The sequence below is a fragment of the Staurois parvus genome, unplaced genomic scaffold (genome assembly GCF_062004578.1).
Source record: "Staurois parvus isolate SC_StPar_1 unplaced genomic scaffold, SC_StPar_1.0 ptg000634l, whole genome shotgun sequence".
Lineage (NCBI taxonomy): Eukaryota > Metazoa > Chordata > Amphibia > Anura > Ranidae > Staurois > Staurois parvus.
Genome location: NW_028318430.1, coordinates 4739549 through 4767128, shown reverse-complemented (window position 1 = coordinate 4767128; position 27580 = coordinate 4739549). Strand labels below are relative to the sequence as shown.

Below are 27580 nucleotides of genomic sequence, written 5' to 3'. Positions count from 1 at the left end.
ATGTTAGCATGTGCCAGAGATTTCTGTAGGTCTTTAGCTGACACTCTGGGATTCTTCTTTACCTCATGCAGCATTCTGCGCTGTGCTCTTGCAGTCATTTTTACAGGACGACCACTCCTAGGGAGAGTAGCAACAGTGCTAAACTTTCTCCATTTGTAGACAGTCTGTCTTACCGTGGACACATGAACATCAAGGCTTTTGGAGATACTTTTGTAACCCTTTCCAGCTTCATGTAAGTCAACAATTCTTGATCGTAGGTCTTCTGAGAGCTCTTTTCTGTGAGGCATGGTTCACATCAGACAGTGCTTCTTGAAACCAGTAAACCCAAAACAGGTGTGTGTTTTGTAAGGGCAGGACAGCTGTCAGCAACACATCCAATATCATCACACTGATTGGAGTCAAGGTTGGCTCACTCCTGGCTCCAATTAGCTCTGGGAGAAGTCATTAAGCTAGGGCCTCACATACGTTTTCCTCCCTGCACTGTGAATGTTTACATTTTGTGTGCAATTAAACCATGGCAACATCTAATGTTTGTGTAGTATTATGTTCAGCAGACTGTGTTCTTCTATTGTTGTGACTTAGATGACATTCAGAGCACATTTTATGCCCAATTCATGCAAAACTCCACGTAATCCCAAGGGGTTCACATACTTTTTCTTGCAACTGTATATGAAATAAAAATTAAAAAGTAAAATTGGAAGATATGATAAAATAGGGGTATAATATATGATGTTAAATGATAAAATATATAATTATAAAGGTACGAAATGCATTACCACATGATAATAACTGCAATAGTCCATTAAGCAACGTATTATATATTTATAAATCTGACGAAGCATGGGGAGTTTAATAATGGGAATTATGTAATGGAAAAATGTATAAGATCAATAATAAGATATATAAACATATGTATTATAAAAAGTAAAATAAAAATAAAATTCCCCAAAAGACACATGTTGTGTCATTAAGAATATAAAAGTATATCCAATGTAATTTAAATATGTTAAGACATGATACTAACATTATGTGTACATACAGTAAAATCCCTAAAGATAAGTCTGAAAATTCATGTATTAATGGAGTACACTTTATATCGGATTCAGCTATTATCGATGTAGCTATTAATGTCTACCTCGACATTATGTCCTAAGGGAGTCATGGATTTCATTTCAAAAATCCACTTAGTCTCTAGGCGTGAGACCTGTCAACATTTTTTTAGTGCCGCGCCAGTGATGTTGTGCAACGTCTATCCCTACAAATTTAAGGGAAGATGGGTCTCTATGATGAAAATCCCCATAGTGTTTTGACAATGAATGTTCGTGGAAGCCTCTTTTAATGTTGTATACATGGTCGTGAAAGCAGTCACGGAGTCTCCTGGTAGTCCGGCCTATGTACTGTTTCCGGCACGGGCATTCCAGGAGGTACACTGCATGATGGGTATTGCAAGAAATAAAAGTGGATATGTTCTAGTCTTTTCCCATTGTGGTTGAGGTAAAAGACTCAATTTTCTTTTTTGACATCCTACTATGTTTGCAAATCTGGCACTTTTTGCAGGGAAAGAAACCCTTAAGATTACTGAATAAGTTAGGACAAGGAGGGGGATCAGTTATGTTGGGGGCAATCATCTTGCACAGAGATGGTACCCTCCTAAAAACAACTTCTGGGTTTGGGGGTAAAGCACTAGAGAGGATGGGATCTGCTCTGAGAAGTTCCCAATTTTTCTTCACAATATGGCGTATGGTTTTGTGTTTAATAGAATAAGGAGTAATGAACGAACAAAACATATTCTTTTTCAATGTTGGTGGTCCTGAGAGCATGCTGTGTCTATTCATATGGACCACATTGTCAATCTCTAAATCTAAAGTGCTTGCCACGTATCCCTTATCTAAAAATCTCTGTCTGAGGATATGTGCTTTTTCATGGTAAGTATCAATTTCAGTACAATTACGCCTTATCCTCAGAAACTGGCTTTTAGGGATGCCCGCCAACCAACGTGGGTGGTGGCAGCTGTCAGTAGGGATATACTCGTTTCTGTCAGATGGTTTGAAGTACGCTTCCGTAATACAATATCCTCCTTTGTTAATGATGGTAATGTTGAAAATTAACACAGTCAACACTGTATTCATAGGTGAGATGGATATTCAGATTATTGTTATTTAATGTCCCAAAAAAAATAATTAGGGCTGTTTCCTCTCCCTGCCACAATAAGAGAACATCGTCTATATACCTATTATAAAATATTAATTCTGGCCACTCTCTGGAATAAATAATATCCTCCTCCCATCTGGCCATTAAGAGGGTGGCCAGGCTGGGAGTGAATTTGGCCCCCATCGCGACACCCCTGGTTTGTAAATAAAAAATATTATTGAACCAGAAGTAGTTGCTTCTCATCGCGAAATTCAATAAGTCCAAGATGAATGTTTTATGTGTTATGGAGACATTCTCAGGTAGATCAAGATAATAATCCGCTGCTATCATTCCATCATTGTGATTTATATTGCTATATAATGAGGTTACGTCTGCTGTAACAAGGAAGGTAGTGAGTTCTGGATTCCAGTTGAGTGTACCAACCTCATTCAATACCTGTTTAGTGTCTTTGATGTAGGATGGAGTAGATGAAACCAAGGGTTGTAAAAAGTAGTCGATGTACTCACCGACTTTAGAACATAGGGAACCAATCCCACTAATTATCGGCCTGCCAGGAGGATATATGGGATCTTTATGTATTTTCGGAAGATAGTAAAATACCAGAAGTCTGGGTGCCTTAGGACATAGTCTCTTTCTTTACTATTAATTACATGGAGGTCATATCCCTGTTTAATGAGACTCTTTAAAGAACTTTTGAATGTGGTGAGTGGATTTTTCAGGAGTATAGTGTAAGTGTCCTTTTCTCCAAGGATCTTTAAAGCTTCTGTGATGCAATCTGTTTTTCTCAGGACAACTACGCCCCCTCCCTTATCTGCAGGCCGTATGACTAGGTCTTTATTATTTAATAGGGATTTAAGGTCTATATCTAGGTCTCTGGAGTTCCGTGGCCATTTGATCTAGATTGCTTCAGTGTCCTTAATTACCAATTCCTTAAAGATATTAATGTATGATTGTTTATGCGGTGGAGGGTTGAATAGGGATGCATTTCTGAGATTGGAATGATGGGATTTGATAGTTAGAATACTAGATCCCGTGGTTTTACTCATAAAATGTCTCTTAATTGACAACTTCCTTGCGAACTTGTGGATGTCCACATAGATCTGAAACTTGTTAAGTTTCGTATTAGGTGCATATTTTAGTCCCTTGTCTTGAACTATAAGCTCTTGTGTTGTAAGGGGGATGCCACTCAAATTATATATGCCCTTACCAATTATGTTCTCCTTTTCTTTGGGTCTATTCACCCTCTTTCCTCCCCTGCATCCTCTGTTCTAACACTTCTCTTCCGTGTGTGTCCCCCTCCTAAAATGACTGTAATTTTTGGAATTACTGTGATGATGGTTGTGACCCTTATTATGACCGTTAAAATTCCTACGGTTATGAGTGTTGGGATATGTTTCCCTTCTCTGTGGAGAGTGGTAGGATTGTCCATTATAATGAGAACTAAGGTGTCGAGGAGGACCCCGAGTCTTCCTAAATGTGCCCTGATAATGGTTATAATTGGGATTACGTGGCTGCCTATGTTGTTGTTGATGAGAGAAGTTATTGTTATGGTGGCGTGGTTTCTTAGGACGAACTGGATGCCATCTCATATTCCTGGAGCCAACATTATCATCTTCCACATCATAAAGGGGTTCAAATCTGTTATGAACAGGGACAGATGAATTGTTTCTAGTCATAGGTCTCCTAGGTGATCTAGAGCCATAATTGCCCTCTTCCCTTAATTGGGGAGTACCATGTGCAAAACTGGTAGCAGTACTTTTAGTAAAATTATTCATGGAGGTTGAGGGATATTTGTCCTGAAGGGTATCTGCTTTGGGGATCTGCCATTTGAATAATTACTTGTCCTGGTAATCCCTAGTGTCCCTAGAATATTTATTGCGTTTTTTGTTTTTCTGTGTACATTCTACACCTTCTAAATGGATTTGCAGTTTGCTGGATTCTGCAATGTATTCTGTTGTACCCTTGAACGGTGTGAGTTGTTCTCTCACTTTATTGATTTCGTTGTCTAAATACGTGAGTTTTTTCTTTTTCCTGATTATAAGGAATTTTAAGAGGTCGAGGCCCATATTATTGAAAAAATGGTACCACTCTTGCTCATTATTAATGTCCCCCATTTCCGGGGGGACTTCCCATCTCAGAGACCTTGGGACCATATTGTCCTTAATATATCTCTCTAATAATGATATGTCCCATAATGTCCTTATTTCTGAAGAGGCAATATTTTGTAGGTGTAAAAATATGCCGCTGATGTTTTCAGTTTTTGTCAATGGAGAAAGTGTCATCAGGGATGTTGGGTCTTTTTTGTCTGAGTTCAAAAATGTCCATGATGAATGAAGTGCTGCTCAGCTATATAGTAGTTGGATAAAGAATGTAGGTGTGTGAGCTAGCTGGTCAGTGTGGAAAAATACAGGAAGTCGCACACAGATCACATTCTACATTATTAAAGTGTCACTAAACCCACAACATGAAAATCAGTCTGTATATGCAGTAAAACATGCTTGTTATACTCACTGTGGAACCTAAGGGGTTAATCCTCTGCATTGTGTAAAAAGGCGGTTTGATATTGACTTCTCTACCCCTCCTCTTGTTCAAATGTCCATGCTGATAACACAGACTGAACCTGTAGCCCTTCTGCACATGCTCAGTTTAGTGTGTATTGCTACAGAGGTTTTTTTTTTCTTGGGAGAGTGCATGTGATCAGCACAGGGCCAATCAGTACTATCAAGACAGAGGTCAGGGGTTTTGCACCCTCCAAGAGCAGAAAGAAAACTCCTCCTACAAGCTTTAACCAGTGCTCTGCTGAAGCCACAAGACTGCTGTAACTGCTGATGAGAAAAGGTATTTAGCAGTTTATATTTACTAAAATAATTGCACTTCCATGTTCTGTGTACTGTGGGAGACCAGATATAGTGAATGTGCAGGGTCTTGGGTTTAGTAACACTTTAAAGCTGGGCAAGGCACGCTGCAGCCCCTCCTAGGACTTCCCTTCTCTGATGTTTTACCCAACACAGTCTTGATCACAGATAAGCCCCTATTGGGTGAGGGACAGTTCCTGGTTGGACTGCAGTGTGCTTTTTACAACTTAAATAAAATTGGATGTGATCTGACATCATCGGTGTGTGAATTCCCACATTCTCTACTGCAGAGTGCCTGAATTTTATAAATCATTCATATAATGCATGCCATGGGGTATAGTACACTCTGAGCTGGTCACAGCTTTCTTTGGAGGCTATAAATGAACTAAGCACGTTGTGTAAAGCACACATATTTGTTTTCTAAATATGCATGTGTTTCTTTTTTCTGTTGGATGACTCTGTTAAGGCCTTGCCACTTGCTTTAAAATTTCTCTAATGGTTATGGTTTGACAAGACTAGCAATTGAAAAATTGCTGATGTATAAGACTTGAGCTAGGTTCACACTATGCAAGCTGGTTGTGGGTGCGGGAATTTCATCTGTTCCCGCACCCCCAAATGCCCACAGCTGAATAGCGTTCCCCTTACGATGTGCGCCGGTCTGCCATTCATTTGTTCAGTGATTGGGGCTGCGGGAACTGCAAGGAAACCGCATGGTCAAAAGACCACGCAGTTTCGCTACAGCTGTGTTTTCAAAAAGAGGCATGCAAATTTTTTTGTGAACAAACACAGGCTGCAGGGCCCGCAATAGTGTGATCCGAGCCTAAGCTCCAGCCTTACCTTTAGTCTTGCACAGCTGTACACACTCCTCTCCTTTACAAGAAATGCATAGTCTGATTTCACAACTTATTGTCAGCTTTGCACAGTACTGTTAGAAGGTAAGCAAGTACGAGAGAGTCCCTGTCAGTCAATGGATTTCAATTCTTTCAATTGTGAAGGCTCAGCATTACATGTGGCCGTCTACCCAGGGCAGTCTACATGCAAATGCAGTCTGTCTATAAATTCCCACTTTTCCAGACTGACATTTACCCATCAAGCCATTTTAATATTTGCATTATATATCTCTTCCCACAAATAAGTGCTGAGTGAGGGTGCTGCAACATTTTTACGAGCTTTGTACTATGCCCTGACTTGGCCACACCCTCCCCACTTAGCAATTTTATGCATGCACTGCATAAAAAACAGAGACAAAATTAGACAAAATGATTACGTCACTGAATACAAAATAAGGCAAGTCAATGAAGGGGAGAAAGAGGAACCAGGCCAAACTACACTGCTCAAAAAAATTAAATGAACACTCTTTAACCAGAGTATAGCATCAAGTCAATTAAACTCCTGGGATATTGATCTGGTCAGTTAAGTAGCATAGGGGGTTGTTAATCAGTTTCAGCTGCTTTGGTGTTAATTAAATTAACAACAGGTGCACCAGATGGGCAACAATGATACAACCCCCCAAACAGGAACGGTTTTACAGGTGGAGGCCATTGACCTTGACATTTTCTCCCCTACTCATCTTTTCTGACTGTTTGTCACTAGTTTTGCATTTGGTCAGTGTCTCTACTGGTAGTATCAGCCATACCTGGGCCATACAAAGGATGCACAGGGAGTCCAACTCCTCCAGGATGGCACATAAATACGTGCCATTGCCAGAAGATTTGCTTTGTCACCCAGCACAGTCTCAAGAGCATGGAGGAGATTCCAGAAGACAGTAAGTTACTCTTGGAGAGCTGGACAGAGCTGTAGAGAGGTTCTTAACCCACCAGCAAGACCGTTACCTTCTCCTTTGTGCAAGGAGGAACAGGATGAGCACTGCCAGGGCCCTACAAAATGACCTCTAGCAAGCCACTGGTGAGAATGTCTCTGACCAAATAATCAGAGACGGACTTCATGAGGGTGGCCTAAGGGCCCGATGTCCTCTAGTGGACCCTGTGCTCACTGCCTGGCACCATAGAGCTTGATTGGCATTTGCCTTTGAACACCAGAATTGGCAGGTCCGCCACTGGCGCCCTATGCTTTTCACAGTTGAGAGCAGGTTCACCCTGAGCACATGTGACAGACATGAAAGGGTCTGGAGAAGCCGTGGAGAATGTTATACTGCCTGTAACATCGTTCAGCATGACCATTTTGGTGGTGGGTCAGTGGTGGTGTTAGGAGGCATATCCATGGAGGGACACACAGACCTCTACAAGCTAGACAATGGCACCCTGACTGCCATTAGGTATCAGGATGAAATGTATGGACCCAATGTCTGACCCTACACTGGTGTAATGGGTCCTAGGTTCCTCCTGGTGCACGACAATGCCCGGCCTCGTGGTGAGAGTATGCAGGCAGTTCCTGGAGGATGAAGGAATTGATACCACTGAATGGGCCCCCACACTCGCCTGACCTAAATCCAATAGAACACCTTTTGGGTATCATGTTTCAGTCCATCTGATGCAGTCAAGTTGCACCTCAGATTGTCCAGGAGCTCAATGATTGCCTGGTCCAGATCTGGGAGGAAATACCCCAGGACACCATCCGTTGTCTATTTAGGAGCATGCCCCAATGTTGTCAGGCATGCATACAAGCACGAGGGGGCCATACACATTACGGGAGTACCATTTTGAGTTACTGCAATGACATTTCAGCAAAATGGACTAACCTGCTGCACAATTTTTTCACATTGATTGGGTGTCTTTGAATTCAGTCCTCTGTAGGTTGATCATTTTCCTTCCCATCTAACGATGTGGCATCCTTATGTTCTTAACACATTACCCAGTCTATATCAGTATAGATATCCAGCATGATAATTTTCCCCATTGAGATCTGGCGTGTTTTCAAAGTGTTCCTTTAATTTTTTTTGAGTAGTGCTTAAGCAGATCTACTTTGCAGCTTTGAATCGAGAGAGGCCAAGTAAAGTGGTATAAGCAGGTTACATGGATAAAATGCAATTCTCCTTTTTCCAAAATTGGCAAGTTAGAGCAGAAACCTAGTGCCTATTTTGAATCCCCCAGGACCGGAATGTCTCAGTAGGCTTGGGAAAAAACTTGAGTACTCAAGGAGAGGCAGACTAGGATAAGAAATTCAACACTAGACTGCAACTCCTGAAATCCACAAAGTGATGGTAATAATAAAGTCTTCAGCACAGTATAATACATTTTTAAACCATAAAGTTTTAAAACAGCCATTATGATGGGAATAGATACTTCACTGCTTTTTTGCTGATTGTGTTTTTATCCCTTTTCAGATTTTCTTTCATCCCCTTTTAACCTGCACTGCACTCATTTTCATTACATATAAAGAGAAAATGTGCATGCCTATATAATGAGAATTATAGACCTAATCATATGGGGAAAATATTTTCTAAAGAATACTCTTGTGATTTTGATAAAGAAAGTTAATGGCATATCTGGAGGTGAGATGATTGTAACAATCATATATAATTCATGAGTCCTTTCTTCCCAGGTCCTGTGTTGTGAATGCATTTATTGATGATTTTCATGTAAGCTCCACAATACTGTGAACAATTCCCCATAATCTAGTTTTCTTTATATGCTGAAGAAAAGTCAATAGAACTGCTGGGTATCTTTATTTGATATTGTAAGCTGAGCAGTCACAGGTACAGAACTTCAGCAGCATAAATGTTTCTTTAAATATAGGTACAAATGAAACTACAATTTTTTGTTGCAGGAGTAGCTCAATTTTAAATTACAAATACATTCTAAATGTTTCCAATAACTATAATTCATGTAACCTTTATACACTTCTTTACGTTTTGAGAAATATTTCAGCTTACTGAATGCTAGCTACCACTGTTGCTTCCAGAACCATAGATTCAATTTTAAAGCCACTTTGGGAATCGAGCCTGTTTTATGCAGGGCTGAACAAATCTGTAAATCAAGCTTGAGAATGTTGGCCCTCTTATATGGACTTTTCTTGCTGACACAAGCTTCCCTGAGGCCAAGCTTCTTAAATCCATAAAGTTTATCTAAACCCAAGAACAAAATTTTAGTATGTTACAGCTTACTAGTCCTTAGATGTGGTGGCTGCTTTAGTTTTCTATTTTGAGGCTAAGCACATTTTCTTCAAGTACAGAAAATAGCTGCTGTTTGTGCCAGAAATCCCAAATCCTTGTAAGTTTCTTTGCACTAAATGGAAATGAAAGCAGTATTAAATCCAAAACCAAAAATGTAATACAGCATATCGCAGATTACCAATCATGAGATGTGGTGGTTGCATCATTTTTCTTTTCTTTGACTTATTTCCCTCTGTTGTTGCCTGGTGATCTGGCCAGTAACATAGCACAGGAGACACACAGGAAGCAGCATTGTCAGTCTGGGGGGGGGCAGTGTTAGTGTATTTAAATATGCTAGTTCATCTAACAAACTGATGCTAAACTCCAGCTAACACTTTTTATAGTAACAGCAAAGGGGTTTACATATGTAAAAGTTGATCATTGTAAGCATCCTGCTAGTGTTAAATGGTTTGTCTCATCTCTGCAACTGATACATTTCGCTAGAGAGCTTGCTCTTTTGAAAAAGACTTACTGGCTGAATCACCAGCTAAAAATAGAAGAAAGCCTAGAAAAGAACAAATGTAGCCAACACATCTAAGAAATGGTAAGCTGCCATATAGTGCTTGTTTTGGGTTTAATCCCACTTTATTTGTTTCAACTGTCTTTTTGAACCATAGAAGTAATAGAGGTGTCCGTAGACAAATTCAGGAGAGCAGCTTAGGGGACAACACTGTTCCTCCATAAATACAGTGCACGTTGTCACTCTGTAACAAGGAAGTGTCACTGGCTGAAACATTAGATAAAAAGAAACATAAAGCAGCCAAAAAAGGTCTGTAAGCTGTAACATACAGTGGGGATCGAAAGTTTGGGCACCCCAGCTAAAAATTTGTATTAATGTGCATAAGAAGCCAAGGAAAGATGGAAAAATCTCCAAAAGGCCTCAAATTACAGATTAGACATTCTTATAATATGTCAACAAAAGTTAGATTTTATTTCCATCATTTACACTTTCAAAACAACAGAAAACAAAAAAATGGCGTCTGCAAAAGTTTGGGCACCCTGCAGAATTTATAGCATGCACTGCCCCCTTTGCCAAGCTGAGACCTGCCAGTGTCATGGATTGTTCTCAATCATTGTCTGGGAAGACCAGGTGATGTCAAGCTCAAAGGTTTTAAATGCCCAGACTCATCTGACCTTGCCCCAACAATCAGCACCATGGGTTCTTCTAAGCAGTTGTCTAGAAAACTGAAACTGAAAATAGTTGACGCTCACAAAGCTGGAGAAGGCTATAAGAAGATAGCAAAGCGTTTTCAGATGTCAATATCCTCTGTTCGGAATGTAATTAAGAAATGGCAGTCATCAGGAACAGTGGAAGTTAAAGCAAGATCTGGAAGAGCAAGAAAAATATCAGACAGAACAGCTCCCAGGATTGTGAGAAAAACAATTCAAAACCCACGTTTGACTGCACGATCCCTCCAGAAAGATCTGGCAGACACTGGAGTTGTGGTACACTATTCCACTATAAAGAGATACTTGTACAAATATGGTCTTCATGGAAGAGTCATCAGAAGAAAACCTCTTCTACGTCCTCACCACAAAAATCATCGTTTGAACTTTGCAAATGAACATATAGACAAGCCTGATGCATTTTGGAAACAAGTTCTGTAGACCGATGAGGTTAAAATTGAACTTTTTGGCCGGAATGAGCAAAGGTACGTTTGGAGAAGAAGGGGCACAGAATTTAATGAAAAGAACTTTATCCAACTGTTAAGCATGGGGTTGGATCAATCATGCTTTGGGGTTGTGTTGCAGCCAGTGGCACAGGGAACATCTCATGAGTAGAAGGAAAAATGGATTCAATAAAATTTCCGCAAATTTTGGATGGTAACTTGATGCCATCTGTGAAAAAGCTGAAGTTAAAGAGAAGATGGCTTCTACAAATGGATAATGATCCTAAACACACCTCAAAATCCACGGGGGATTACATCAAGAAGCGTAAACTGAAGGTTTTGCCATGGCCTTCACAATCTCCTGACCTCAACATAATTGAAAATCTATGGATAGACCTTAAAAGAGCAGTGCGTGACAGACAGCCCAGAAATCTCAAAGAACTGGAAGACTTTTGTAAGGAAGAATGGGCAAAGATACCTCAAACAAGAATTGAAAGACTCTTGGCTGGCTACAAAAAGCGTTTACAAGCTGTGATACTTGGCAAAGGGGGCAGTACAAGATATTAACTCTGCAGGGTGCCCAAACTTTTGCAGACGCCTTTTTTTTGTTTTCTGCTATTTTGAAAGTGTAAATGATGGAAATAAAATCTAACTTTTGTTGACATATTATAAGAATGTCTAATATGTAATTTGATGCCTTTTGGAGATTTTTCTATCTTTCCTTGGCTTCTTTATGCACATTAATACAAACTTTTAGCTGGGGTGCCCAAACTTTCGATCCCCACTGTATATATGTAGCACACCCTTGGGTGGAACTTGGCTAGATATATAGGTTCAGCTCCCACCTGAATCTGGTGACAACTCCGATTATACCCAGAATACTTTGACACTCTGAGAATATTTTTTATGGGTTTTATTGAAGAAGACAAACCCTGAAAAAGAACTAGCTGATTTAACACAGGTAATGTACATAGAACACAGATACCACTTTGCATAACACAGTTAGTAAGAAGTCACAATTCACTTGCCAAAGACTCCAAAAACTGACTAATATCACACTGACTAGGGTGGCATATGAGAGTGACATTGACACATGAAACAATAACTGTTAATGGGATTTAGCAGCTTATTGACATTTACTATAGCAGTGCTATCTAGAGTAGAAATATCCTACCTAACCAATGGCCAGTGGGATGAAACTTACAGTCTCTCAACGTTGGGGCCCTTTAATCAGAATGAGAGAGTATTTGTAATCCAGGGGTAGCAGGATAGTACAGTCTCCTTTAAGCAGAATCTTCCAGTGAACATTGCAATAGAAAAAATCAACACTTCAACAAAATCTTTACCATACAGGTGAAATCCTGATATACTAACACTTGCTCAGTATATTTAGAGCAGCAAGCTTCTGTGGGGATTTGGAACTAAACACACTCTTCAGCCACAGCATGTTTTGAGGAGACAATCACCAGTAATATACAGAGACAAAGTTCTCTCATCAATCAGCAGCAGTAATAGATAATTCTGAGCAGCTTGGGCTTTCCAAGATCTGTGTCACTCTGAGAATTAGAGAGCAGGCTTTCTCATGACCATTCTCCAGAGATGAACAGCAAATGCAGCAATATCAAAATCCCCTTTCATCACAGAGTACTCACTGTTTCTGGATTGTCCTCTAGATAGCATTAGACAGTAGTAGAAATTCTCTCTCTTCCAGCAGTTCCAGACTTTGATAGACACATGCACTTGAGTGGCTGTAATCCTGAATGTCAGGCAGGACAATCCTTAATTTGCACACTGTCCTCCTGCAACAATTCCTCTGCTACACACTCCCAGCCCAGTTTATGGGTTCCAGCACCACAGAGAGTGAGACTCTGTGACTTTACACCAGGAGCCCTTGCTCCATGCGGTCCCCTGAAAATGTCTGCCTCCCCACATGTGCTTCTTCTTCCTTTTTCCTCTCTCCTTTCCACCACAGCCAATCATAAGTCCAGCTGCAACAATGCTGCAATGGGTGGATCTTTCTCAGCTGTAGCAACAACCAATCAGAGAACAGTCCTGCTTTCCCTGTCTGTCATTCACAAAGAGAGAAAAGAAAAAAAAGGCTTTGCAACTGCTGTTTAAGATTTAAAGCAACCAGCACATCTCTACATATACATATCATTTTTTTTTTGGAAACGGATTATACATTGGACTTTATAGGCCACTTATATTATAACTTGGGGGACATATTTTAGGGACATGTTCAGCCATTCTTGCATCAGTCCAGAGAAGAGCACATCATCAAAGCTGAGCTTCAGGCTAAATAAACATGTAAATGAAAGATCTTTGTGTATTTTTGAATCTTGGTGCCCTTTTCTTGTATTTCTTTTAGATCCCTGTAGCAGTACACAATTAAACCACTCCTACGCCTTGTGTCTGTGCAGGAGTTTCCTGTACTACAGACCAGAAATTGCACGCTCTCTTTATGATGTCACCTTTAGTATTACAAGGTATTGTGTGTGTGTGTGTGTATATGTATGTATATATATATATATATATATATATATGACTATTGAGTTCAGCAATAATACATCATTATTACATTTTTTATATTGTATTCTTTTCAATGCAAGTGCTTGAATCTGACCTAATATCTACCTCTTTCAATCCCTGTACAGCAGGGCTGGAGTGTGATAGAGAGAAGCAGAACAAGTAGTCAATTCGTTTATGGGCTGGCATGAAGCATACTTATAGCAAGTGACAGATGAGGCCATCACTATTCTGCTTTTCCTGTCACTGTCCAATCACAGGCTGGGGTCAGACCAAGTTGACCTGGGTCCAGAGAAAGTGGGTAAAATGATGGCCATCAGACTGAGAACATTTCATGGCATACAGATAGTCTGTTAAATCTATGTATAGAAGCTGAATATTGCAAAAGTTGGTTTTATTTTATCTATTCATATATTAATATATAAAATGTTCTCATATTTTTGGATAAAGTTCTGCTTTAAAAATCTATCCAGCTGTACCTCATAGCCCCTTAACCCATATCCTCCTACAAGCTGTGAACCTAACAGATTTTCGGGATGCTGCACTCTTAAAGCTGGAAGTCGATGGACCCTTTGCTGGGGACTTGATTGATCGAAGAAATGAAGAATATATTCTCGTACAAATTGTTCAAATGGATGATCCTGGTTCAAGGAGGCGTCGCCCTACACAGGTGGCTCTCTTTTATATAAATGCATATGAAAACATATTTGGGCTTTGATAACTTCTTGACCTCAAATATTTCACTAAGAAAAAAGGAAAGTGCATTTTGTTTTCTGAGCATATGCAGTAAAGCATGCTTGTTATACTCACTGTGGAAACTAAGGGGTTAATCCTCCGCATTGTGTAACAATGCTGTTTGATCCTGACTTCTCTGATTCTCCCCTTCTTCCATTGTCCCCCACTTATCTCCTGATAACACATAGTGTGTGGAATCACTCTGCACATGCTCAGTTTGGTGAGTATTGTTAGAGAGGTTTTTTTTTTTTTCCTTGGGAGTGTGCATGTGATCAGTAAAGTGCAAATCAATGCTGTCCAGACAGAGGTTAGTTGTCCTGCATCCTCCTAGAGCAGAATGAAAACTCCTACATGCTTTAACATGTGTTTGGCTGGACACTGATAGAAGTCACAAGACTGTTCTATCTGCTGATGAGAAAAGGTATTTAGCAATTTATAATTAACTAAAGTAATTGCATTTCCATTACATGTGTACTGTGGAAGACCAGATATAGTGAATGCAGGGTCCTGGGTTTAGTAACACTTTAACCCCAGAATGAATATTGGTCAGCATTGTAAAGGTCTTGGCATACTTATCAACTGTCTCAGATTTGCCTGGACAGTTCCTCTTTTAATTCAATTGCACTGCAACGCCTGTGTTCAGGGCTGGGTTCTGCTTGGAAGTAGGACAAGTCTGGTTGGAGAAGTAATCCATCAGAATAACATCTCAGCTGACCCCACACCTAGCAACTTGTAATGTAATGTCTCAGAGCGGCTTGGACTAGCAGAGCCACTGTGGTCACATGAGTGTGGGACATGAAAGTACATGTATAAATAAAAAAAAAGTAAAGTAAGTATTTAACTCTGCAAGAGGCACATCATTCTTCTTCACACTGGCAATGCGAATCAAATAAAACTTATGCATGTACATGTTAAATAGCATAACTTTCAAACCACACATAACCTTTTTATTTTGGCACAGTTAACATAGAGTGCAAAGTTTGTTATCCTATTAAATTTGGTGTCTGTGCCACCCTAGGTACATCCTGCTTACAGCACAGCTTACATACAGTAGATCAGAATATGGTGCCTTCTTATTATAGCATAATAATATTTTTCCTCCATTCAGATTTTGTCAGCTAACCATGCTGGGGACAAACAGCTATACACAGGAACAATAATTTATATTCTCCCAGTATAGAGAGCAGTGAAAATCACGGTGCTACATTAGAAGTAATTAGATGCTGCCTTGTTCCTTATAGGACCCCTTTTTTCCTCCTATGCCAGGAGCAAGTCCTTAGTAGTCACTAGCCGATCCAAATACATCACACTTTGAAGGGAAGTCATTCACTGTGATAAAAGCCAAAGTGTAAAATAAAGAGTATTTTTGAATAAGATCCATGTGGTGGTGAACTGAATTAGATTGTGGAAGTATCAGGAGTCATAGTTGTGTATTGGATCTTTCACCAAACCTTCACATTGTCTTGTATCATTGTAAATGGTTCTCCTTTTCTAAGATTTGAAGTGTAATACTTTAGAAGCAAGTATGTTTTACCTTAAAGAGCTGCAAAGTTTCTGACACTATAATATGTCTGTTATGAGGTTGGGCCAGCCTTGTTACCCAACTTGTATGCATATAGTGTTTTTTCCACCATTTCTTTATTGTACATTATGTTTTTGCAGTTTATAACATTAGGATCAATGTTTACATGTTTTACTACCAGTGTTTTCTTGTTTTTGCTTACTTTGTTTTTCTTTAGCTACATAACTCTTATATAGGTTTAATTAATAATTATATAGGTTTAAATTAATTCCATAACTGTGAGGGTAATGCCTCTTGCAGAACCACACTTTACTTATAGTAGTAAATCACATAACATAGCATGAAAGTAGTGTCCAATTACAAACTAAACAAAAACAATCGACTAGCGCAGGTGACAAAACTACTATAAGGGAGTCACGTCTTGACCTCATTCTATATGGAAGGTTAATGGTCATAATGGAAAGAAAAAGACTTTGTTCTAGAACACCATAAGGTACAAGTGTAGGCAGAGAAAAAAAATACAAATACCTATGAAACTGAGTCCAAAACAGCACCTAGGATCCTTTTGGTTCCTGGTCACCAACTAAATACCATCATGTATTGCTATAGTACTGCAATCATGATGTGGTATATATATCCATATGGAGATAAACTTGCAAGGACTAGTGTCAGGGGAAGGAGGGTTAATAAACGGTCAAGTGGGGGAAAGCGGGATCTGGGGGTCCCTCCCTGGGAGGCTGAGACGGTGTGTTCAGATAGGCATCTGTGTACATGAAGTTCTGCCAGGGCATCAAAGTAGGATTGCCACCTCATCCCTTTAAACTCAAACACATAATATTTACACATGTTCTGTGGCTAATTTAATGCAGATAAGGCACCAAATGAGCTTAATAAACCTTAATCAGCCACAGAACCTGTGAAATTAATGTGTTTGGTTTTAAAGGGATGAGGGGCAACTCTACATCCGAGTAGACCAGAAGGTATCTTCATTGTTGTGTAAGGTAGCTGTAAGGTCTTCCATGGCTGAGCCACACCTGTTTTAAATGACCGGCTCCTAATTAAAGTACATTTTTCCCCTGCAATGGTTTGCCTGCAATGGCTTGCTGGATGCAGAGCAAAAAAGGATGTCCTGGATATATATATATATTTTTTTTTCAGCTAGATCATTGACATTATAAACGATCCAAGCAGCAAGTGAAGTGGGCAAATGCTAGAAAAGAGTTTAAAGAGGAACTGAGCTGTGGAAGCTGTGGCAGGCAGTGGGCAAATAACCAGTCAGCCAGCAGTGCCTGTGGTCTCCCTGCAGCTGATCTTTTCCCAATTACTGACTTAACCGACCCTGTTTTTCACTGTGCTTCTGTGCGGAGCAAACCAACTTGGTAAAGGATTTTGCTTCCTCATGTAAGAATCTTCAGCAAGAAAAACAGTGAGAACCACGGCAGTGATACCAAATCTCCTGAGACTACCAGTCACAGGCAGCATTAAATTAAACTGGCCGTAGACGGATCTTTTTTTTTTTCCAATCAAAAAAAAAATGAATGGATTCCTCCATCCACATAATAATGGTGGATGAAGAAATCCTCCATGCTGCATCCACATATTACCCAAAGCTGATGTCCAAGGTAAATATATTATTTTATTCCTTTTTAAGGTTTAGTTTTTCTTGCAATGCTTTTATTGGCATTTGGGGGGGGGGGGGTGGCTAGGCATTAAACAGACCTTGCAATTCTTTTTTAATTTTTTAAATTTTTTTGCATTAACAGATTAAATGCTATAGAATTGTATTGCAATAGATGATGTGCTGTCAGGTTTCACTTGATTTTCCAGAGAAACAAGATTTTGTAGTACTGGTTATTGAAGGGATATGGGAAACTTACATAATATGTTTTAAAACCGCAGGTAGTGGAGAATGCCTTTAACAATGCATAAACTTATATAGAACTGTTTTCGGGGCTTTACAGGTTATTTATAACTGGACTCTAGCTTTGAAGTCAAGAAAAAATGAACACGTTGTAAAACAAAGAACATTTGAAATTCTAAACAGGTTAGTTTCAAATAATGTATCTGATGCAGTTTTTTTTTCAGTTAGTTTCAAAGTTTTATTTGATCATTTTAATGCAGTATTGATGAATGTAAACATTATGCCTGTAAAACAGGATACATTCATTTTTTTATTACCCAAAAAAAGAATATCTTAATGTGGTTTTCCCATTGAACTAAGAGCAATGTGCAGTAGAGGGTCTCTGCCTTTTCCTGACACCCTCAGGGGTCCTTTAATGTGGCCTCCTAATTTTGAAGCACATCTCTTGGCTGTCTGAAGTACATAAACTGCATGTGTATGTTTGGACAATGGATTTAGATTAAACTGAACTTCAGACAAACCTCTAAATACATAATAATTTAATATATACTGGATGCCTTTCCTTGGTTTGCAATTCTTGTTCAGGCAACTATGCCAAACAGTATTGTTGCACACTGCTCTGATAGCCTGGAAATGCAAAATGAAGGAGTTGTAGCACACTGATGAGGCCATCACTTGTTTAAAAGCATATATTTTTACATACTAGTAAAATTAGTTTTTTTAAAGGACCAGTTTACCTAAAATTGACTCTTTTTATTATAGGTGTAATCTGGTGGACTGAGCCCCTCCTGATTTTTTTTTTTCCCCACCTGTGGACTTCAGCAGTGAGATCTTCCTGCTGATATTCCTGCCACCGCCTAATATTCCTGCCACCATCATAGGTTGATCTTGTAAGCTCTCCATAATGTAAAATAAATCTATAAGGCTAATTCTGGCTCCTTCATAACACCTTGGTGGGTGCCCAGAATTAGTAACAGAAATGTATAGATTCTCCCACAGAGTCCCTGACAAAGTTCTAACTGTGTCTGCATGGGTTTCTTCCGGGCACTCTGATTTCCTCCTACACTCTAAAGACATGCTGGTAGGTTAATTGGCTCCTGTCTAAATTGTTCCTAGTGTGTGCATGTATGAATTTGAGTTAGGAACCTATAATTGTGAGCTCCTTGAGTGCAGGGTCTGATGTGAATGTATAATATATATGGAAATTGGTGGTGCTATATAAATACCTGTAAAAATACATAAGGAACGATTTAACTTCAATGTCTGCCAAAAACTGAAATAGCTTTGGATAGACAAATCAGTTAACTAATACATAACTAGATTAAATTGTGTGTTACATATACAGTATATCTGTAGTTCAGCTTTATTTCTTCTTTTGTTAATGCATATGCAGAGGTCAGGAAAATCATCTTTATGGATTGTCATGGAGTGTTTAAAATGTAATATTATGCTTTTTAAATTCCCTTTGAATATTTCATAGACTTTTTGTTTTTCCAGGAAGCTTCATCAGACAGGTTTTGTCCTGTTCTTTATTACCATCATTTAAAATCTTGTACTAATCCTTTTTTTTTTTTCAATTGTTCTTGAGCTTCCGAAGAACTTGGAGGTGATTTAGATTTCAAATAAATAGGAAATGTTTATGTTCATCTTGCAGTAATGGCTCTAGCTGTAAACTTTTTTTGTTTATTTGATCATCAAAATTAATTCCCTTTAACCGCTGAATAAAAGCGTGTTTATATTTTAGTGACACGATCTCGATAAATATTCAAGCCTTTCTACAGGAGCCCCAGCTCGTTCCACTGTCTTTATCTCATCAGTACCTCAGTGCGAGCATAGAGACACAAGTAACTATTGCAGCCGTTATCTTAGCAGGAGTTTATGCGCTAATTATATTTGAGGTAAGCCATCCTGATTATTTAATGTACTCTGCAATAAACACGTTTGCATTATACAGATTGGTGTATACCTATATAGAGATGAACAATAACCATCTTGCCTGCTAATGAGTGCACACAATAAATATAACATGTTTGCTTCCTTAGTAACCTACAATGCTGCCGTATTTTCGATTTCCCCATTTTTATTTTCCTTAACCATTTTCATTTGGCAGCTAAGCCTGCACTTGAATTGTGAAATACGTTTTGAAGGCTGGCTTGTCTGTATTTATTAAAGGCTGATGTAAAACTTATATTGGCTAATTGTATTAACATGTATGTTTGGACAAAAAGTATGCAGTACACCTCTGTAATACATATTTTCCCACTTTATCCCTTTAAAAATGATCTGAGTACAGAAAAATATCTGATGATCCTGACAGTCACTGAGCTGGAAATTCACCAGAATTTTGCCCTGCTTACATTTTTACTGCTGGACTATAGAACAACTTCTCCTTTCTCTGTCTCCATAAGATATGAGGGAGGTATTCTGTACTCCAGCAGGCAAGAACTTGGGCAAGGTTGATTCTTTTGGATTTCAGTGCAGTGGAGGCTGTTAGTGTCAGCAGTCCGTGGCAGAGATGACCAGATATGTGTAGCTACACAAGGAAACTGGGACCAAGCATTATACAGTATTGAAGTAAATGTATTAACAGCAATGCAAAAGACGTGCGCACAACAGCAAAAAGCGAATGTAAAAAAATAAGTGACCCAAAACCAAAAATTCCCAACTAATAAACAGAAACCTAACAAACAAACTATATATAATATGTAAAAGAAAATATATAGAAGATGGGAAGCTAGGGCAAGGGGGAAATGCAAGGAAAGGGGGAATCAGGACTGAGTACAGGAACAAGGGGAGCAAAAGTAAGACAGCAGGACACATGGTACAGGATGTAAGCCTAGCTCAAGAGCAGGAGCAAGAAAAACTGGCATCCAAAATCTGGCAGCAAGCAACAAACAAAACAATGACTTGAGGTGTATTAGTAGAGAGAGTCTTAAAGCAGAGTTCCACCCAAAAGGGGAAGTTCAGCTTTAAAGATTGACCCCCCCACTCTCCATTAAGGATTGGCACCTTTTGGGGAGTGGGGGGGGGCAGATACCCGAATTTGACAGGTACCCACTCCCACTTCCACTGCGATCGCCTAGGTGATTGGAAACGGAAGTTGTCCTCCTACCCTCCCTCCCCGAAGTCTTGTGGGACATGTGACAAGTCCCAGAAGACGACGGGGCCATTCAGAAAGCGCAGAACTACTCACGCTTGCGCAGTGGGCACCTGGCTGTGAAGCCACAAACTGTCACAGCCGGGTGCCCACACTGAAGATGCCAGCACCTGGAATACATAACGGGTGCGGCGGGGGCAACGTGGGACCGAGGGACAGGTAAGTGACTGTTTTTTTAAAAGTCAGCAGCTACAGTTTTTGTAGCTGCTGACGTTTATCTTTTTACAGAGTGAGTGGAACTCTGCTTTAAGTACCCTCCCAACAGCTGGGGCCATGTGGAGCTGATTACTGGAACCTGCTTGCTTCTAGGAGATACCTGCTGGTGGGCAATTGAACCAGGGAAGCACAGTGCCACCAGCAAAGTTATGATCACATTGGATATTGGAAATCTGGTCAGTCTAAAAGATATTTTTCTGTACTGAATTTGCAGACAGAATATGTACATGTTTACTGTTTTTGTTTTGTTTTTTAACTTTGCCCACCTGTTCACTTTCATTATAATGAGGTGAATGGTGTTTGGCTTACTATAAATTAAACTATCCTGTATCCTTACAGCGGCATATTTTACAAACTGATGAACCAGAAGCAATGGTGTTAAGTCTTTTGTAATACATTTTAATGTTTTTGTTTTATTCACTTTAGATTGTCCACAGAACACTAGCAGCAATGTTGGGCTCTTTGGCAGCTCTGGCAGCTTTGGCAGCTGTGGGTGATGTAAGTTAACAAAAAGAAAAGAGTGCTTTCTAGCTTTCTAGCTTTCACACATTACTAGCTGATATTTTGGTTGAATGGAACTAGGGCCCAGTAACTAGGGTAAATAACCACCTAAAGTTGCCCTTAAAGTTTTCCAAGTTGCCCTTTATTGGAATATTCTTGATCTGTAGAAATTCTGGATTTCACTCTCTGTATATCTTGACTTTAAAGAGTGGATAAACATGTACAGTTTTTTTTTTTTCCCAAAAAACAAAGTTTATTGAAAACAAGATACAAATTATCACACGAAAATGTACAGAGGAAAGGCACATAGGACAAACAGCAAAACATAAATCATACAAAGGCAAATGAGGTCCAACGCAAGACCAAACAGTGTGGATGAACTAGGCCACGACAGGGTTGTGCCTGCAATATTTAGGTATGCTTGTCAAGTGCTAAAAATAAAGAGACGTCTGGCCTTCCACCATAACGTCTAGCGATAAAAATCTGTAGGGGGGAGAAGAGCAAGTACGATGCCTATGTGAGAGTCATCACTACAGAATACGATGGTGGAATTGTGCGAATGTAGGAGTAATTGTCGTGGGAACCGCGAACGAATTGCTGGAAGTGATGCTGACAGCATACTCAGTGTGCTATCGGAAAAATTGTCCAAAACGTGTAAAAGCATATGAAAGAAAAGGCGAGAGAAAAAAAAAAAAAAAAAAAAGAGGGACAGAAAGAAGAAGAGGGGGAGAGAGAGAAGAAAAAAAAATAGGGGGAGAGAGAGAAGAAAGAAGAAAAAAAAAAAAAAAAAAAGGGGGAGGGGGGGGGAGGAAGGGAAGCAAGTGGGGAGGGCAAAATAAGAGAAGGGACAACCGTCAAAAAGATCTTATCCTCCAGACAAACAGTAGCGGGAGCGGGTGGAACCTAAGCTATCATCGGCGTCAAAGGAAAGCGTGTGTAACACAGGGGGGAGTATGATGGCACCCTCAGGTCAAATACCACTAAATAACACTATCAGGAAGTCCAAATTAGGTTTTAGACAGGTTGGTCCATGAGGGATCGATACTCCGGGGTAGTCAGAAAATGGGTCCAACAGGCCCATACATGAGAGTATTTCGTAGGAGTATCGCGGGCAGTCGCAACCAGTTCTTCCATGTCCGCCGTTTTACCCACTCGAGTGAGCCATTCACGGATAGAGGGAGAGCGTGTGGAGCCCCATAGAACCGGAATACAGAGTCTGGCTGCGTTGATCATGTGCATGGCTAATGATTTAAAATACTGAGCCCTGGGAAGTTAAGAGTGATGGAGGAGGAATTGGGCAGGAGAGAGAGCTAAGGGTAAGGTAGTTATAGACACTACTAACCTATGGACCTCCTGCCAAAATGGTTGAAGAATCGGGCAAGACCACCAAATGTGAAGAAAGGACCCATCTGGGGTCCCGCATCTCCAGCAGCTGTTGGGGAAGGCGGGGTTAAAATGATGAATTCTTGAGGGAGTTCGGTACCATCTAGAGGCTATTTTGTAGCTGTTTTCTTGTGTCGAGACATTGAGGGAACATTTATGAGAGTATTGGAAAACCAGGTCCCAGTCTGAGTCCGACAGCTCAGCATTAAGATCGCTCTGCCAAGCCCGACATGCGGGGAGGGAGTCATAAGACCGGCTCTCCACTAGAAGTGGGTAGATCTCCGAGATCAGATGTTTCCGCGGTTCAGCCTTCGCGCATGCAGATTCAAATGGGGTAAGAGAGCGATGCCAGTTATGAGGGGGTTTATGAGAGAGCAGATAATGTCTGATCTGGAAATATACCCAGAAAGGGAATTCGCGAATACCCAGGCTTTCCTGCAGTTCACTGAGCGGTTTCACCTTGCCTTTGTGGAGAAAATGTTTCACTAAGATCTGTTTGTGCGGCCAGTGTTTCAATAAAAAGTCTTTATGCATCCCAGGGGGGAAGTCAGGGTTGAGGCGTATAGGGGTCAGGGGGTTGGGTGTGTCAGAAATGGCTGCAGATCTACAAGCCGATCGGAAAATTTTTAACGTAGGTCCCACCAAGGGATGGGTGAGAAGAGCTTGTGGCGTGTGTTTCGGCGAGAGCCAAGGAATCGATGCCAGGGGGAAGGGCGAGCAAGCATTCTCTATAGATATCCAGTCTTTAGAGGCAGTATGAACGTGCCAATCAACTATCCGGGAAAGATGACAAGCCCAATAGTAGCGGTAAAGATCAGGAAATCCTATGCCCCCTTTAAGTTTAGAGAGGGTTAGTTGGGAGTAGGCAATACGCGGACGTTTGTGGCTCCAAAGGAACAGTGAACACAGTCTTTTGCAAGATGCAAAGAAAGCAAGAGGTAAGTGAATTGGTAATGTTTGGAAGAGATACAGGAGACGGGGAAGTACATTCATTTTAATGATCGCTGCCCTTCCAAACCACGAGAAACAGGGACGGTGCCATTTATTGAGGTCTTCTTGCATAGAGCGAAAGCGGTAAGATAGTTTTTCACATAAAGGTCATCAAGGTTACTGGTGAGCTGGATACCGAGATAAGTTAGGGAATCCCTTTCCCAATGAAATGGGAATTGGGCCTCACAAGCAGAGACTAGCTCAGCAGACAAAGTAATGTTAAGGGCGGCAGATTTGGAAAAATTAATTTTAAAATTCGACAAATGTCTGAAAAGGGCAAAGTCTTTCAGTAGGTTCGGGAGGGTGATGTGAGGGTCCGCCAGGAACAAGAGAATATCATCCGCATAAGCTGCAAGCTTATATTCCTTGTCTGCCACCGTGATTCCTTTAACATCAGGGTTTAAACGAATTTTCCGCAACAGGGGCTCAAGGGATAGGACAAACAAAAGCGGGGAGAGGGGGCATCCCTGACGTGTACCGTTCCGTAGATGAAAGGAGTTTGACAGATGACCGTTCACCCGGACCCAGGCAGTAGGTGCAGAATAGAGGGCCATTATAAAGTTAAGCATCTTCTCACCCAGACCCAGTGCCACTAAAGATGCGTTCAGGTAATCCCAGGCAATCCTGTCAAAGGCCTTTTCTGCATCCAAGGAGAGGAAAAAACCCGGAGTGGTAGACCTGCAAAGCCAGTGGTGGAGATTAAGGGCCTTGATAGTGTTGTCCCTTGCTTCTCTACCAGGGATAAATCCTACTTGGTCCAAATCGAACAGGGAGGGAAGCAAGGGAAGAAGACGATTAGCAATGATCTTCGTGAATAGTTTGACGTCCACGTTCAGCAAGGAAATGGGTCTATAATTGGAGACCTGGGTGGTGTCCTTCCCGTCTTTGGGGATAACTGTAATGTGAGCCTCCAACAGGTGGTTAGGCGACCCTGAAGGTTGAGCGAGAGTGTTAAAAGCAGCGAGAAATGGAATACCCAGTATATCTAAAAAAGATTTATAATAGGCTGCTGAAAAACCATCAGGGCCCGGGCTCTTCCCCGGTTTCATCTGTTTTACTGCGGATTGCAGTTCAAGGAAGGTGAGATCAGTTTCCAAAGCGTGCACCAGATCCTCTGAGAGGGCAGGTGAACCGTAGAGATGGAGAAATTCAGAGATCAAGGCAGTTCTAGATTTGTCCGAATGGATAGGGGGACGTTCCTGAGGGAGGTTGTACAGAGATTTATAGTAGCGTTCAAAATGGGCGGCAATATCGGGGTTAGATGTAGCCTCAATGCCATCAGAGCCTCTGATTTTATGCACCGTCATACTAGCCCGTTTTTCACGAAGAGCTCTGGCTAGAAATTTCCCGCTCTTGTTTGCGAACTCGTAATACAGCTTATGTGAAAGAATGAATCTTTTTCTAACCACCTTACCCAGTTCCGTGAGAAGCTGTGTGCGTGTACTCGTGAGTTCCAAAAGGGTCGACGCAGCCAGAGTCTGTTTGTGTACTCTTTCCAAAGAGCGGATCCTATCTGAGAGGAGCTTCAGACGCTCCTGTTTGGCTTTCTTACGTCTCGTCGCAATGGCTATGAGGCTGCCCCGAATGACACACTTGTGGGCCTCCCATCGTGTGATGGGTGAGGTGTCTGACGAGCTATTCAAGGAAAAATATTCAGCCATATTAGAGCGGAGCTCTTGAACAATAGCGGCATCTGCAAGAAGGGAAGCATCCAAACGCCAGTATTTGGAGCGCGGGTGCGAGATGGGAAACCGAAGCGTCATGGTGATAGGATGATGATCGGAAAGGACCATCGGTTCTATGGTAGCAGCATGGAGGAGAGGGAGATCTGGTTGCGACAAAAAAAAATAGTCTATCCTAGAATACTTATTGTGTGGTGGGGAAAAAAAAGTATAATCTTTAACAGTGGGGTAAAGTGTACGCCAGGTGTCATGTAATTGTAGAAGCTGTAATTGTATATGTAGTTGCCTGAGGGCCTTGTAGGGTAAAAAAGAACTACCCGAGGAGGAGTCTAGCAGAGGGCTCAAAGGGACATTCAGATCGCCTCCAAGTATCAGTAACCCTTCCTGGAAAGCGGCTAGGGCAGAGACGATTGAGCGCAGGAAGGAGACCTGTTGAACATTGGGGGCATAGACATTGGCGAATGTGATAGGTCTGTTAGCGAATACTCCCTTTATAAACAGGTATCTACCCACCATGGAATCTGTTATATGAAACTGGAGGTGTCTGGCGAACAGCTTATACTTAGCCAGGGGGTTGGTGGCGTGGAGGACTGTGGGGAAGCAGAAATTGTAAAGCTTTGGAATGGAGTCTTGGCGAAAATGCGTTTCTTGTAAAAAGACCACATCCGCTTTCTGTTTGCGTAAGTAAGAGAGGAGCATGGAGCGCTTTTCGGGTATGTTCAGACCTTTGATATTAAGTGAAAGGAGTTTCAGAGACAGTTGTCCCGGTTGTGAGGTGGAAGAAAGCATGACTGCTGGAAGGCGAAGCCTGTGTCTGAAGCTTCGGTATGCCGAGGATTCGGGGGATGGGAAAAGGAAGGGGGGAGGGGAAAGAAAAAAAAAAAAAAAAGGGGGGGTGGAAAAGAAGATTATAGATAGGATACGGCTTGAGGAACAGACCCGCTGTTCCACGTGAGAGAAAGAGAAACAGGAAAAGGGGAAAAGGACGGGAAAAAGGAAGAGAAACACAAAGATAAAAGAGAAGCTCAGAAAAAAGATAAAGATAGAAGCCGAAAGAAAAGGATCAGTGGAAGCTCGCCGAGCTCACTGTGTGGGGAACGAGGTCGGCGTAAAACCAGGAAGTGCGCATCCGCCGGCCGGTAGCCCCCTATGGGAAATTATATTTAAAAAAAAGGCAAGAATAAGGGGGCGGGGTTCGAGAGAGATAAGAGGTGTCAGGAGTCCGCAGGGGTGGAGTACAGAGAAGGTTTGGGTACCGGTCTTCCGTGGGGGATGAAGTGTTATGTAACATGCAGAAGAAGAAGACCTGGGCAGATTTATTAGAAGCATCGCAAGTGAAATGTTGCGGAGCTAGGGGTCTAGCTACACTTAGTATTAAAGAAGTGTAAAGGCACATACAGAGTGAACGCATTGGGAAGGACAGCCTAAGCCAAGGTGAGCGCAAGACAGTAAAGGGGCACCTCGCTAAACGGAGAACAGCGAAAGACCCCTGCATATATTACAGGCAAACCGCATCACAAGGCAAAAACATAACAAGTCGACATTATCAAAACATGAATGAGCATGACAAGAACAGATAAAACGTCAATAAGCCCCTGTTCAGCAGTTACCAATGAAGCCCCCTAAGATCAAGGCCCGTCATCAAACCCACAAAAATATAAGTATCAAGGCGACTAAATAAGACACAGGAAACCCCCCTCCCCCCACACACAATTATAGTAGCTGGCGCCCTCAGGGAAGCAAAGGGGGCGAGCATCACCTCTCTTGGAATGGCGTAGGAGTGGGGAGGAGGAGGCGGAGGGAAGTGAGCATGGGGATGAGCAAAGGCACACAGGCCCTCAGGTATGCCATTTCGGCCAAGTGAAAGCCGGGCTGGAGAGAATGATATGGTTCCATGTTGAAATGGCTAACCAGTAGCGGGGAGAGGTGGCGCTCATCCACCCAACCAAACTCCACTGACTATACGAACAATAACACTCCCCTAAAAAAAAAGCAGTTACCCGTCCCCGCCTACAATAATCACCTCCCCTCAGACCACCCCTGGCGGAATTTGAAAGACACTAACATATGCACACAGAAAATATAAAATATACGTTACAAATTGAGCAGTAATCACTTCCGAAGGAATGGGAAGGCCAGGCGTTCCAATGTCCACGGAGAGGGTGGGGGGGTGAACAAATCATCACAGAACAGCCCCAAGCGAGCAGCAGGACGTCCGCAAAGACATGAGGGCGAAGTTCAGAGCTTGCCAGGAAGACGAGGCTGGAGGACCTTCATTGC

At 41.3% G+C, this 27580-nt stretch overlaps 1 protein-coding gene across 1 annotated transcript in view; it reads left to right on the top strand.

Moving 5' to 3' along the window:
* OCA2 (OCA2 melanosomal transmembrane protein) overlaps positions 1-27580 on the top strand; it is a 444033-nt gene that overhangs the window by 206108 nt on the left and 210345 nt on the right. The window contains exons 7-10 of the mRNA XM_089693490.1: positions 13766-13923; positions 17472-17554; positions 19116-19269; positions 21171-21242. Coding sequence (XP_089549616.1) covers positions 13766-13923; positions 17472-17554; positions 19116-19269; positions 21171-21242 — 467 coding nt within the window. The remainder of the gene's footprint in view (positions 1-13765; positions 13924-17471; positions 17555-19115; positions 19270-21170; positions 21243-27580) is intronic.